This window comes from Egretta garzetta, unplaced genomic scaffold (genome assembly GCF_000687185.1).
Source record: "Egretta garzetta isolate BGI_Z169 unplaced genomic scaffold, ASM68718v1 scaffold89, whole genome shotgun sequence".
Lineage (NCBI taxonomy): Eukaryota > Metazoa > Chordata > Aves > Pelecaniformes > Ardeidae > Egretta > Egretta garzetta.
The window spans coordinates 955,827-970,727 of NW_009269997.1; the positions used below are offsets into that span (position 1 = coordinate 955,827).

The following is a 14,901-nucleotide window of genomic DNA, read 5'->3' on the forward strand; positions in this document are numbered from 1 at the left end:
TACCTTAGCAGGGCTATTCTGGACTCAACTCCATATGTATCGGCTACTAGCATTGCTCCCCAGGGCAGTCAGCTCACCTAAAATTTGAGCCATCCTCTAGAGTGAGTATGTCTCCTCACCGACTCTAGAAAAAACCTCGAGCAACAGCAATGCAGATTGAACTACCACATGACCAACTTCTGAACCTTACTCGCCTGAGGGGCAGCTGAAATCTGCTTTTTTTGCGTCCTGCCACCAGCCCCCTGTGCCTGTGCGCTGCCATAAGGAAGGAAAGGAGGAAGGCAAAGGGCAGGACCTAAGGTCACTCCAGAAGTAAACTAGCGGGAAGAGCAAAATAGTTTGTGAACAAGATGGTATGCTCAAAGCTACGTAATGTGGCACATGGGACTCAGTCATCTCTCATACAGCTCTCTCACAGGAATTAATTTGCTCCCTAGAGTGTCCTTGGATGGAGGGTGGTAACTCTACCATGGAGGCTCTATGAACAAATGAATGATACGCACTCATGACTACGGCCGGTTCGCAATGCACGTGCATGGAGACTGTGTCACTGACTCACCCTTGGACGGCGGTCTCTCCAGGTCTGAATCGAGGTGGATCGGTGGAGCAATGTAGGAAACCTGCCCATGGTGAGCCTGCCCTGTGGACAAATAAGTATTTTAGTTCCACTGTTTCCTGCAGAGATCTGTCAGGGCTATAATCAAACATATAGCATTTTTATGGCACTGGATTCAAAACAGGTTTGCAAGCATTTTGTTCTGTTGTGCATTTTTCACACTGAACTTCCATTTTGTGGAGACACCTAACAAAAAGTTGAAAGCACTCCCATTTCTTTTGATTTTTCCATGCAGACATGGGTACTATGCTGAACTTTAGCTATACCTGCTTTACCACTACCGTATATTTTGCACGATGTTCTCTTAAAAGGCCATATGTAACAGAAGACAACCGATTTCACGCAAACCCATTCAATCTGTTAATCTCACTCTAAGAGGGAAGCAAGCATTTCTGTGTCACAGCAATTTTTGAAGGAAGCGTGGTATGAAGTACAACTGCATCTGTTTTTCCCACCTGCAGAAGACACAGATATCAGTTTGCAGAGCTCAGCATTGCTTTCACCTGGGTGGAAGCTTTTTGGTTCCCAACATGTCCATGCCATTTCCCAGTTGCTAAAGACTCAATTCTTCTCCAGTAATTTGGAGGTAACTATATCAAGAAACTTCTATTTATAATAAAAACATGTTGTTATAATTCATCTATTTACTGTAACAATTTACAGGGTTATTAATCTCTTTTTCTAAACATGGAAAGTTAATGACACATAGATTACGACAACAGTTAGAGTAACCTTCCTGTTTCAAGTAATATTCGCGCTGCAATAAAAGCAGTTGATTCCTCTTATGAGACACATTCCAAATAATTAATACGACTCCCTGTTGACACTTGCTGTTGTTGCTCCAAGCAATTTCCAAGCTAGCGTCACAGGCAGTGGAGCAGCAGTACAGTCTTCGGGCTTCTTTGTAATGACATCCAGGAATACCACGAGCGCAGTACGCTGGTGCACACAATATGTTGAAAACATCTCTTCAGGGGGATAAAATATTAATGGGAAAGGGGAAAAAAAAGAGAAGTGTGTCTGAATGGGCAGGATATATTTACCGCTTTACGCCGAGGCTGACTCAGATAATTTGCATTATTAGCCATTACAACAACTGGATGTTATTCAGGTTTAAAATCTACCGACACATCATAAATTCTATATTTGCTTTTAAGTGCTTTAATGTGGGGAATCTGCTTCAGGCAAACCCATAGCTAATAACGAGTTACCCCTCTTTCCCCTTCTTGTTTACATGTTAAAAATGCATTTGATGTCATTAGTGAGTACAAGTCACCATTTAATAGCTGCTTGGTTCTGCAGAAGGAACAGGCAGACGGTCTGCTCTCACTGCGAGCTACTCAATGTGCAGGATCAGTGCCCTTATAGGACAAGCTCACCATTTGCTGCATCAAAGATATCACTGAAACGCAAAATAGCTGAGCTTGGCAGGGAGCCCTGGAAATCACCTAGTCCAGCCCAAGGGCAACAAGAGCCCATGGCAAGTCTGATTTTTAGTATCTCTAAGGATGGAGACTCCACAACCTCTCTGGGCAACTTGTATTGGTGTTTGACCACCCTCAGAGGAAAAAAAAAAAAAAAAAAAGTTCTTTCTTATGTTTAAGTGTAATTTCCTATATTTCAATTTGTGCCTCTTGTCCTGTTACTGGATGCCTCTAAGAAGAGCTTGGCTCCATCTTCTTTACTCCCCCCATCAGGTACTTAGACATATCAGTAAGATTCCCTGGATCCCACATGGGGTCCAGGCCGGACAGTCCAGCTCTCTCAGCCTCTCCCCATATAGAGATGCTTCAATGCCTTAATCATCATTGTGGCCCTCTGCTGGACTGGCTCCAGTAAGTCCCTGTCTCTCTTGTACTAGTTAGCCCAGCACTGGACCTAACACCCAGATAAGTCTCACCAGTGCTGAGCAGAGGGGCGCGATCACCTCCCTCAGCCTGCTGGCAATGCTCGGCCTAATGCAGCCCAGGAGGCTGGTGGCCTTTTTTGTCCTACGGGCACATGGGTTTGTTTTGATGTTTTGGTTTTTTTTTTTATTTATCATCTTGGGACCAAGTCATCTGCAGGCTTAAAGGGCTAGGCTGGATTAAAGAAGATACATGCACAGTATATAAAAGACTACAAAACATCTGCGAGTTTGTTTAGACATTCATTACAATTCAGTAATAACTATGGAAGTTCATGAATGTTTTATGAAGGCTTTTACCTAATATGGAGGAAGCAGTAGCATCAAATGCTCTCTTGTGATAAATGAAACAAGTTGCAGAAAGCTTTTATCTACTTGCTGCTGATACAGAACACACTACTTCTAAAAAAAAATATCAAACTTGACTTCTGTTAAGACTGTACACTTCTCACAATGATAATAAATCAAATTTTGCATTTTAATATTCTCTCTATAAAGAAGCAATGTAAACAACTGTTGTGCTTCATTTTCTGGGCATGAATGCCAGCTTAGTTGCTCTTCAGGCTCACTATAGCCTTCCCATACGAGGAACAAAGGCTCTCACTGCTATCTGTGGCCCTAATTATACATTCAGGATCAAGACACCTCGTAAACCTCCTTGTTAATCAACAGAATCACATTTTTTGTTTGGTTTTACTATCATTGGCAATGGTGACATCTGAGATGGTTGAGGGAAGGGAGGCAAGGGGTGGTGCCTGAAGCAAGCCCTAGCACTGGGACTGGTAGACAAGCACACGGAGAAAACTCCGAGTCAGGAGGCCAAACTAGAGGATCAGAACAATGGCCCTTTTGGCTTTACAGTATTACAAGTTTTGCCACTGACTCCATTAAAATACAGTTCTACCCAATGGACCCGTGCAAGGCTTTGAGGCTGATATCACTGTGGTGATTTAACCCAGCAGGTTAAAGCAGCTGAACACCACACAGCTGCTTGCTCACTCGCCCCCTCCCCAGGGGGATGGGGGAGAGTATCAGGAAAAGAGTAAAATTCGTGGGTTGAGATAAAGACAGTTTAATACGACAGAAAAGGAAGAAAATAGTAGTAATAATAACAATGATAAAAGAGTATACAAAATAAGTGATGCACAATGCAATTGCTTACCACCTGCTGACTGATGCCCAGCCAGTTCCGGAGCAGCAACTGCTGCCCCCGGCCAACTTCCCCCAGTTTCTGTACTGAGCATGACGTCATATGGTATGGAATAGCCCTTTGGCCAGTTTGGGTCAGCTGTCCTGGCTGTGCCCCCTCCCAGATTCTCACTGGCAGGGCAGGAGAAGCTGAAAAGTCCTTGACTAGTATAAACACTACTTAGCAACAACTAAAACATCAGTGTATCATCAACATTATTATCATACTAAATCCAAAACACAGCACTATGCCAGCTACTAGGAAGAAAATTAACTCTATGCCAAATGAAACCAGGACGATCACTGGTGCAGCTCAAGTCGGTCGCAAAGACTGACAAGTTTTGCCAAGTGATGTCATCTCCCATTACCTTTTGTGTAAATTTTGCAGTTTCAGCTGCTTACTTCAACCCCCAGCTCTAGGAATGAGTGACTCCAATCTGCCCCCCGCCAGTTCCAGCCACTGCAGAAAAACACTTGAAAAGGGGGATGTGAAAGCCTTAACCAAAAAAAAAGAGATAGCAGAACACCTCCTTCTACTCATCACCTGGTCCTTCAGCTGTTTTTTCTGCATGTTGGATCTGAGCTGACAATGGCATAGCACTGGGAGGTGGGACATGGCCTCCCTTGCCTGTGTGATCATCTCTGCAGCTCTCAGGCTTTCATTTCTACCCACACACCTATTAGCCCACAAGCCTATTTGATCTGCTGCTCTATGATTCTATGATTCTTTGACCTGAAGAGGTGCTCACGTGCTAACCAATATTGGCCTGGTACCTGTGCCTATAGGACGGGAAAAGGCTGGTGTCAGGTCCTTCCTGAATTTTGCAGGACGCTCCCAAAATAACTGCACGTCTTTAAATAAGTGGCTCAGGTTTTAGTTATTTAAAAAAAAGAAAAAAAGAAAAAAAAAACAGCTTCTGACAAAACACCAAAGGTCAAGATGCCTCTGTTGCTGATGGGAAGTTGGGCATGCCTCGTGTCATAACAGCTTGCACGGCCTTCTCTAAATCCCACCCTGACTATAACCATCTGGTGTTTCTGCAGCTGGCTCCCAGGTAAAAAAGTAAACAGCAATCAAATGCAATCATCAAAGTAATGTGCGATGAAGTTGCCAATTTCGGATCTAATCACTAAGGTTGGGCTCCTTTTCCCTTATTCCTCTTGCTGGCAAGGTCCGGCCACTGACATAGCTCCCTGTGAGCAGCAGGAGCAGGGCAGGGGGAGCAACAGGCAAAAAGGGCTAACGCTGGAAGACAACCATGGGTCAGTCCTTGTCCCCTTTTTTCTGTATCATACCACAAGGATTTTGTCTGACCAACACTGCGTAAATGTCAAAATCATCTAAGGTAAGAGAGGGCAAACAGCAAATATGACACAGGTAGCCACAAACTCCCTGTCTTCTGCTCACACTGCCTCTCTGAATGAGGACAGACATAGAGCATCCATAAGGAGCCAGGCCATATGTATGTGCCGTGGCAATGGGAAAAGACACACATTTGGTAGCAGCAATTTTGGGTGCGAAATATAGGTATGACTTTGAAAGTCTACCTGGTGATGTGGCCTTCATTGGCCACAGGAAACAGGGGAGATGTTTGCGGATCAGAAGAAGTGCCTGGCTGGCCATTATTTTCAGGCCTGACACATGAGAGATGCAACACATTTAAAAAAGCCAATAACTTAGAAGAACAAAGATAAGGATTTGTGAAGACTGAAGGAAACATAATAGCTTGGCCTAAGGGATTTTTTTTTCTTTTAAAAGGATCGGGATGCTCACAGACAGAAAATAAACATCCACACATCTTCAAAAATCTGCCCCTAAGTCATTTAGTCATCTACAGATACCACAACAGAAAACTACAGAAAAAAAATCTGTGAATGCACAGACTAACCAAGGAAAGGACTAACCAACAAAGCAGTCTCATGTGTTTATCTATTAAAAACACTTCCCCCCAGTCCTTTTTGGAAACATACCCGCAACTTGTAGCATCTAACAGAGCAGGCCTCCTTCCTGACTCTATGCCGAGTTTCCAGTGCCCATGATGTTTGGGTTTTTCCTTGAGCAGAACTCCTATCATCATATAGACACGTGGGAAACATTTCTGCCCAGCCCTTGTTCATTTTCTCCCTGAGATTTTACTGTGCACTGTTACCTGAATAGAAAACATAAGATTGGAAGATTCAAATCCCCAACAGCCATGAGAAAGAACACCAACATTTACTAGACTAAAAAATAACTCTTTTCAAAACATCTGACGAGACACCTCCTAAACATCTGATGAGTTGCCTCATGAAGCTCTGGCACTGGCTATGCCACGAAGATAATTAAAATCACCAGAATGGGTGGACCTCACTTCTCCCTACTGCTCCTTTGCCCAGTGCTCATCGTACTGTGGTGGGCGTGCACCTGAATTGCAGTTCTCCCCTGTCCCAGACCCAGTTTCCAGCAGCAGCAATGAGAAGCCACCAGGATATATATTTTTTAAACAAACATGCTTCACACTATTTGTCTCATTGGGTGAGAATTCCCTTTCTTTACTGTCCTCATCCAGAGGCAATCACTGAACACATTTTTTTGCTGCCATGTCAGACAGCATCTCTTGCTCAGTTTTCCACCCATTTTCCAGCCTCTTCTGGTATGTTCTTGCTTTCCATGGGCTCACCAGTTCTCAAGGTCCTTCTTAGACAGCTTAGCGAGCACTTCCTGCAGAGGATTTCATTCCATTTTGTGCTGGTACCTCTGACGACCTGGTGCTCCCATGCACTGCCCTCCTATGTCCCTTGTCAGCACCTCTGAACACAGCCGCCCCCACGGACTTACTGCTTCATCCTGTTTGCCCGCTCGCTTGGATCACTAATAATTTAAGTTAATAACCGTGAAACCGCACATTGATTCCTGAGACTTTGATTTCAGTTCTTCACTTTTTTTTTTTTAAATGACAATGGGATGGGCACACACTATATTCTAAGGAAAAGTCTCGGAAAACATCCCAACAATTTGACTAATATTTTTACAGATAAAGTATACTTTGCATGCTGTAGCCTTTTTTCCATGTGACTGAAAAATTTCATTTTTAAAAGCAGTCCAGTTTGTCTGTGGTTATCTGATCTGTAGAAAACAACATTACCTTTTGGCCGCATTTCTGTAATCCTCTGTTAACAGGATTTTTTCAAAAACCTATTTTATAACTAACTGAAGACTACATTCCACTTCGTTGGACTGCAGCTTCCAGGATCATCACTCTCATTCTCTTTAATTTCCAAAATTAATACATTTTTCTTTTCCTTTTTTCTCCACTCATGAGTCTTTTTGAACTCCATAATATGTAGGCATATATAAAAATATACGGAAAGGGAAATTAAAAAGCTGGTAGGTTTGCTAACAAACTCTTCTGACATGCCATTAAACAAATTTCATTCAGACCTATTACTCGGCATACATTCAGACTTCTCCCAGCAGCCTTTCTTTCTGCCTTTCATCAATGACTATCTTTACAAAACATCATTTCCTCACTGCCCACCCTTTTCCATTTTGCATTAAAAGCTTTCTTTTTAAATAAAGCTTTTATAAAGCCATTCCCTACCTCAGACATGTCAGAGTTAGCACTGATTCTGTCCACCGCTTCATTTATTCATGGACTTTTATGGAGTATCTGTCTTTCATCTGCACATCTCTCATCTTTCATTGTCCTTTTAACTCCTTAGGGTAGCAGTAACTCATCCATTCCCTCTTCTTCTCTCATTCATAGGGTTATTTCCCTGTCCTTACCCCAAAGCCATGCATGCCTCTGAATACAAGAAAACCCTCTTTTCCAAAGGGCGCTCCCTAAGTACATTATCTCTTCTCTCTTGCCATTTCACCTCTTGTATTTCACACAAGGAAGCATCGCAAGCTCAAAGCAACCACAGCAGGAAAACCAGGGTACCCGCAAGCATGGCTGCATGCAGAGGGACTGCTGGCTCCTGGTCACAGCTGCCTTCTGGAAATGGAAGTTACCAAAACTGCCAGCCTCGGTGGGCACTGACAGAGGGCCTACAATCCATGCCGAGGAGAGGGCTCTTCTGCAAAGCCACCACAACAAGCAAATGTTTCTTCTCCCATACTGTTCTTGAGAGGAGCAAAGGTGTAAAACTGCAAGTCCATATGTTGTTTAGCTATACACTGCTTTCAAAGCAGTCATAAAATGTATACAATAGCAGCTCTTTCAAATGCCAGTATTGTGTGCTGATGCATCTTATCTTATAGATATAATTTAAACACTGAGTGTAGGAGATGCAGGACTGCACAGTTTGGTTTTTTTTTTCTGGTTTGGGGGTAGGGGGTCTGTGTGTGTTTGGTTTTTTGGTTGTTTTTTTTTTTTTAACTAAAAACTTGTTTTGGTTAATTTTGCTTCTCTGCCTTTCAAAGAGAGGGGTCAACAGGAAAACTCACAAGGAACCAATTTGCAGACAAGAAGCAAGAGGTGGGTGCTCACCTGCCTGTCCCAAGCTGTGGCCAAGTTCCCCAGGACTGACCAAAGCAACCTGCAGGCTCAGCCACGGGGGCTGCAAAGAAAACCTTGGAGTCGAGGAAGAAAGCTTGATAAAGGATGCAAGGAGAGGGGTGAGCTGAGGAGACGTTTGGCTAAGTCCTTGTCACACATGCATCTCATGTTTTAGAGTAAATGCAAACCCAAAAGCAGTGCCTGGCAGCACAGAGTGAGCAGAAAGCAGGATAAAGTGGACTAGTCTTTTCTGAGGATGTGCTATTCCTGCTTTGAATCTGTCAGAACAAACAGAAAAAGGAAATCAAAATGGCCTTTTTTCGATGACCAAGCTGTCCCTCACGTGACAGCCATTACCCGGGAGGGCCTAGGCAACGTTTGAACTACAGGCAAAAATAAGGACAAAAATAATGCCAAAGGAATGGGTTAAAAACTGCCTGAGTATTATAGCAGCTGAAGCAATTGGAGTCTTTTCACTAGTGGCAGCTGCATATTTTCAAAGGAGCATTGAAGACTCAGAAACTCATGTCCCAGCTGAAGTCAGAGGTGAAGAAGCTTCTTCAAGAGACACTGAGATTCCTCGTTTTGCTGTGCAAACATTATAATCTGTGTTTTGTGTTTAGATGAACCTCACCCCTCTGTCAAGGACTTAAAACATTTGATTTAGCAGCACTCCAGCAATGCTCTGCATCCTCCTGTGCATGGCCCAGAATTTACCCTGCAGTACAAGAGCCTGGTATAAGGGGAGGAAGAAGAAGAAGAAAACCCTGGGAAATATTTCACATGTGCCATTGTAATTAAACAATGCTAAAGACCTCCTATCTTGCCCTCACACGGCAGCACATGGAGGAAGGCCATATCCAGGTCTGGCTTTCCCCCAGCGCCCGAGGCAGGGAGCTGACCTGCAGGGCTGCATGATTTTCAACCTTTGCTCCCCGAAAGCTTGCCCGGCAGGCTAAAGAAGCATGACACATCGCATTATTCTTTCCCTCCCAGATGTGCTCACTGTGCTATGAAATACAATTTACCAGTCACCTGCACTGGAAAACATGGGGGAGGAGGAGAGGGATTTTGGTGCAGAGGAGACCGAGGGTTTTGGAGCAATGCAGTCCTCAGAGCCCTGGGGCAGATGACAAATATTGGTAACCACAGAACACCCAGAGTGGGTTTAGCAACAGTGAATACAGAGAAGCCCAGGGAAGTTTTCTTGGCCATCTCTCAAAAATTTAATCTCATATGAAGAGCGCTGTGCCAGTTCCTGCCATCCTGACTCTGCTCTTGTCATGAAAGTCAAACAGGACATTTCCAATAGCCTTAGTGCGTCAAGCCCAGCCTGTTCTGCCTCAGATGAGGCTGAAAAGACTTGGGATGGAGAAGTTAGGAGGAACTTTTGGGCGGAAACCTAGCCAAAGCAATCCAGTCCAGCTCCTGCAGAGGCAAAATTGTTCCTTACATTGTTTTGAAAGGTATCTCCTTGGGGCTGCCTGCTGCTCCCTCTCAGACACTGAGCAGCAGATTTTGCCATCAGAAGATTTCATCTTTGTTTTCCCTTTCTTGGGGGGTAGGGACGAATCCTGCTACCTCCCTGAGATGTTTCTGCCTTATTTTTTCCCCACTTCTTTCTCTTTTTGCACCCCGTGTGCTCCTTTAGGGCCTGCCCTTTGCTGCTGTGCCTTCACTATTGCCCACTTTTCTTGTCTTCTCCATCTCTCTTAGCTGGGCACTCTTAACCAAGGGTGCAGCTTCATGTTATAGCTAACCCACTTCACAGCAGTCTTCCCTCCCCTGTAACACGGCCAGGCATTTCCATCCCCTCCTTTGCAGATCTGCCAATTAATGCAAGCACAGAACGAGCTGGAGCTGATCTGATGCAAAACAACCCACCAAACCCAGTAATTCCTAGTTTTCACTAGCTCAATGAGCAGAACCAATTCAGGCTGTCGTGGCAGCAGTGCCAGATCTGATGCAAAGGAAAGGGCAAGAATAAAAGAGGCGGGGGTGGGATGAGGCCAGCTATCAGTTTAACTGTAACATAAAACTGCACCTGGGAACAGTAGAGGCATTGTATCGGACGTCCCCTCCATCCCCACACCAGACTCTCTCCTTGCTCCAGGGAGACTCCCACCAACCGCATCCTTTCTTTACCGCCTCTCAGACAGCTTTCAATCCACCTGCCAGCAAAATTTAGAGAGCTACGTCTCACAACTCCAGGTCAGGGGTTTTAATGAAAGCCAAATGTGTTGCAGCACACTCACTCCTCACAGGCAGAGCTTGGGACATAGCCCCGTCTTTCTGTTACTTGTGCCTCTCTTGCTTGTGCAGAAAAGGGAGCAGTGGGGGAAAAGAAGAAATCAGGCAGTAGTTCTCACCACCTTGAGCTTAAATTTCAGTGGCAAAGCATCCGGAGGGGGTGGTGGTATTATCAGAGAATCAGCTGAGATGCTGTATTATGTGGTAGGAGACACGTCCGAAGCAGACAGGTAGATCTGTGAGTCACCAGCCTGGAGACGGTAATTGAAGTGTCCTGTGGTTTCAAACATTGTGAGATGTGGTCCAAGAATTTGTCACTCTCACTTTCCTCCATTTGTGACAGCCTATAGCAGATGTCCCCTCCAATTCTGCCTTTATTTTCCAGCCTGTATGTCTCTGCATGCATAGCATGGTCTCCATCCCCACGCCGTACCTCCCTGGTACTGCCTATACCTCTGCTGCGATCCTCTCTCCTTCTCCTCCGCCACCTCCCGAGCAGGTGAGACCTTGCCTCCACTCACCTTCTACGTCAGACGAGTCTCTCTACAGGAAATCGTGACTGCAAGACTCCAAGAAACAATTTCAGCGCATGGGCCTGCTTCTCTGGCTCCTGACACGCATCCTCTTGTCCAGCTTAATGAACTCCATCTTCCATAACCACACGATCACATACCACGCAAGCCTTAACTCCTGTCTTCCATGGGGGTTTATGACTATTCCTCACTGCGACCGCAGCCCAGAAAGGAGTGCCAGACAATAAAGCATTAAACCAGTCTTCTTCATTACAGGTATTTTTATCAACTGCTCTCATTAAAGAAGTGCAAAGAGATGAGTAATTTGTTTTCTGAGCAGGTCAGTGCACCCTAACTTCATTAATCACTTCTTTTGATCTGCAACGGGAGCCCTGAGACAGGCAGTACAGCCTGCCTGGCTCTGCTTCCAGCTCACTGCCAAGCTCCAGCTACGGCGCAGAGTCCCTGCAAGAGGGGACAGACTCCATCCGAAAGCGAGTGATCAAGCAGTAAATGAGATTAATGCTACATTATTTGATGAAGAAATGAAACAAGGGTGGGTATTTTCTCCATGACCTAACAGGACAGTAATCTAAGCCACCTCATCTTCTTTCTTTTTTTTCTTTACTTCTTTCTTCTTTTTGAGATAATACAAGGTATGTCTCAGCATGAAGGACATGGCTGCCTGTAGAGAGATTTTGACAACTCCCTTCTGAGTGCTAAAATGCTGTCAGCCGAAAAACTGAGCTGTTTGGGCAAACCGATCCAACTCTGACAGACTTCCTCTCTGTTTTCACGTTTTCCCTCTCAATCAAAAGCCTCCCAAAGAATCCATGTTTTCAGTTCAATCTCAGAGAAGGGGGAGAAGAGAGGAGATCACCTACTTATGCTGCACTATTCATCGTAAATCTAGCTGGATGGAGAAATCTGTGAGAGGAAGAGGAAGGCCTCAAAAGTCCCTCACATCGCCCCATTGCACACAGATAGGGGATCTGAATACAACCGTTTTCCTAACTCACATATAGCAACTGCATATGGACTTTCTGACTGCGAGCGAGGGCAGAGTCAGTACGTTTTGGGTGCAGACAGTAACAGCATCAGAAGCGGAGTTTTTAGGCCTGAGTTTATCTCCAATGCCAATAACAGGCAAGCTGCTGGATCAGCCATCCAAAGAAAGCCTTACTGGGATCTTTTTCTATGATCGTTAGGAATCATCTCCCCCTTCCTCAGCCCAAAGAAAATGAAATCTAAGCATTTTTAAACCTTGTCCCTAGCCGTGAATATATCTGTAACCTTTCTGCATCAGTGACGATTTTGAATACAGTTTATGATGATCAAATCCTGGGAGCACTCTTACTGCTTTATGGCAAAGATTAAACATGCTCCTGCCACAGTCAGTAAAAGAGCATCTCTTTCTATCGCCTCAGCCAGGAACTCCACAAATCCCCAGTCCTACAAGGTGACGCAGTGCCAAGCAGCCCAAAAGTACCTTGCAAAGACCACTTGGGGCTGCGCTGGTTTTGCACTCTTTTCACCTTTGCGTGTGACACAGCTCTACAACTCGACGACTGCTGTCTTGCTGTTAGGTCCTTCTCCGTAGTTTTTCTAGCTAAGTGACAAAACATGGTGATGTTTGTTTATTTTTCCTCTTTACTTACCTGCTGTAAATTCAGCTGGGGGAACCTATGCTCAATGTGGTCAATTTAAAATTTTTTTTCTGAAGACCCATGTAGCAGAATAGCTGAATTATAGATTCAAAGAGATTTGAACTCTGTAGCTTACCAATTTTAGTTTTGGTGAAATCAGCTATGGACTTCATAAACTTCATCGCGTCCCTTTTCATTGCTTCATGAAACCAGGAACGACACAGGAGGTTTTGCCATCTGTTCCCTTCATCCTGCTGTCCTACATTTATTTCCTTCTACATGGCCAGGGACTGAGAACTTTGCAATGGGTTAGAAATTACACAAGCCCCCTGACTCCAAAGTAACTGCGCACAGAGCACAGATCCATACATTAAACATCATTCTACCGACAAGATATTTCATACAAGGTCAAATACCATTTTTTAGTACCAGATATCCTGTATTTGGAGCCTAAATTCTTTAAGGCCCTTCAAGCATGTCTCTGGATTATTCTTACATTAGTTGCTACAATGTTACTGTAGACCTTTGGATGACAGTTTTGATTGTAAGTCTGCACACTGCCTAGAACAATAAGATCCTGATTGCTACTTCTTGAATAATACATATTAATTCTTGCCCGAGCCTCCTTTGCACTGTCTGAGTCATGCTGGATGTCTGTCCCCTGCAAGGGCAGCAGACAGGTCTGCAAGGGCACTGTTCTGGCTTGCCAGCACTTGGGGAAGGGTCCCGAGGCACCACCACATTTCCTGATCCCATTGATCTAGCTGCGTACATGCAGGGGGAAGAGGCATGTTACAGCACGTCATTTCTGATGTGTCTGTCTGGGCCCCAAAAGGATGACAGGAGACATACAGCATGACTAAAAATGAGACCACAGGGGCTGAAAAGTACACCCAAAAGGTGGTACGTTTCAGACCAGCTGAAAACTCTTTCAGCTCGTTCTGCCTCAGGCTCCTGCTCTTTCCAGTAAAATATGCTGCTATAAAATGGATAGACAGCTTTAGTACCGAGTATCTTCCTTTGCAACAGACAATATTCAAATTGTCCTTAGTCATATATTCCACCACCTCTGAAACACAATCACCCAACACCTCAATGCAAGGGAAATACTTTTTTTTCCTTTAGAGCTACAACCCCTTAGTTGCTTTAATGAACGTACAGATTTACATACGCTAGCCCTGACCACCATCTCAAGCTAAACTTCCTCTAACAGGCTAACCTTAACCTTGCATTTAGGTTTCTTAAATGAACCTTTGATCAAAGAACCGACAAACTCAAGCTTCAATTCTCTGGCCAACCTGGCCTCTGTCAGCGACGCAAAGCTCTTCCTTCACCCTCTCATGAGCCAAGCAAGGAACAAGAAACACCAGTATTTCTGACTAGGGTATCTGAACAATGTGGGATTCAAAACTTTTAAAGAATTAGCTTCACACTGAGCACACAATGGTAACAACCACCTCATTGCTGAGGGGCCCAGGATGGATACATGCTTGTCTTCCCTGGATCAGGGAAAGGACAGCGCAATTCTGTTCGATCCTTCTTGTTTAGGCTTATATCCAACAGCATTTAGTGGCTTTGGTGCCACTCACAAGGAGGTATGATTTCTGGGCTGGCTTCTGGGGATCGAATACGCAGTCTCAACAATATTGGCCACTCCATCTCTGATTGACATGATAGTTTCAATTGAAGTAACATTGGTTGAATGGCTCAGTGACCACTACAGCAAGAATTGCATGCACACAAGAATCTGACATAAGATAGTATTTCACTTTTAGCAACCTATATTACAAACGACCCCACTTGCTGCAGAGGGATTCTTGAAGCAGCACAGTCTGCTTTAAGAAAAAAGAGAGATTTAACAAAAAAAAAAATTCTGGTGTGGAAACACTTGTGACCCCACCGTGGCAGTGACACCTCCAGAGCAGCATAAACTCACCTTTCTAAAACTAGCCATCAGTCCTTAAGCAAACCAGCTGAACCCCAGGCGAGGCTCAGCCAAAAGTCCACCTTCTTTCAACAGCCCCTGCAGATGGAGGGGAACGCCACTGAGGAAGGTGGCTGCACCGCTCTCTGTGCCAGTCTGCCATTTCAAAGGGAGTTTAAGCTCCTTTGCACTGGAGACTTCTTTGTGCAGGAGTTCAAGCTTTCATTGTCCTTCCCTCCAGGGGTGACTTAATTAGAGCTGGAGTTTGCTTCTCAAGTTACTGGATTTGAGGAATCATGCTGTTGTTATCTCCAGGCAAATCAAACGGAAGCAAAGAGCGACAGTAAATAGGGGGGGGGGGGGGGGGGTAGGCCAAAT

The 14,901-nt window shown here is 44.6% G+C and overlaps 1 protein-coding gene across 1 annotated transcript in view; it reads right to left on the reverse strand.

Annotated features, from left to right (window-relative positions):
• ADGRL3 (adhesion G protein-coupled receptor L3) overlaps positions 1-14,901 on the reverse strand; it is a 271,134-nt gene that overhangs the window by 139,115 nt on the left and 117,118 nt on the right. Inside the window, exon 5 of the mRNA XM_035902812.1 lies at positions 560-640. Coding sequence (XP_035758705.1) covers positions 560-640 — 81 coding nt within the window. The remainder of the gene's footprint in view (positions 1-559; positions 641-14,901) is intronic.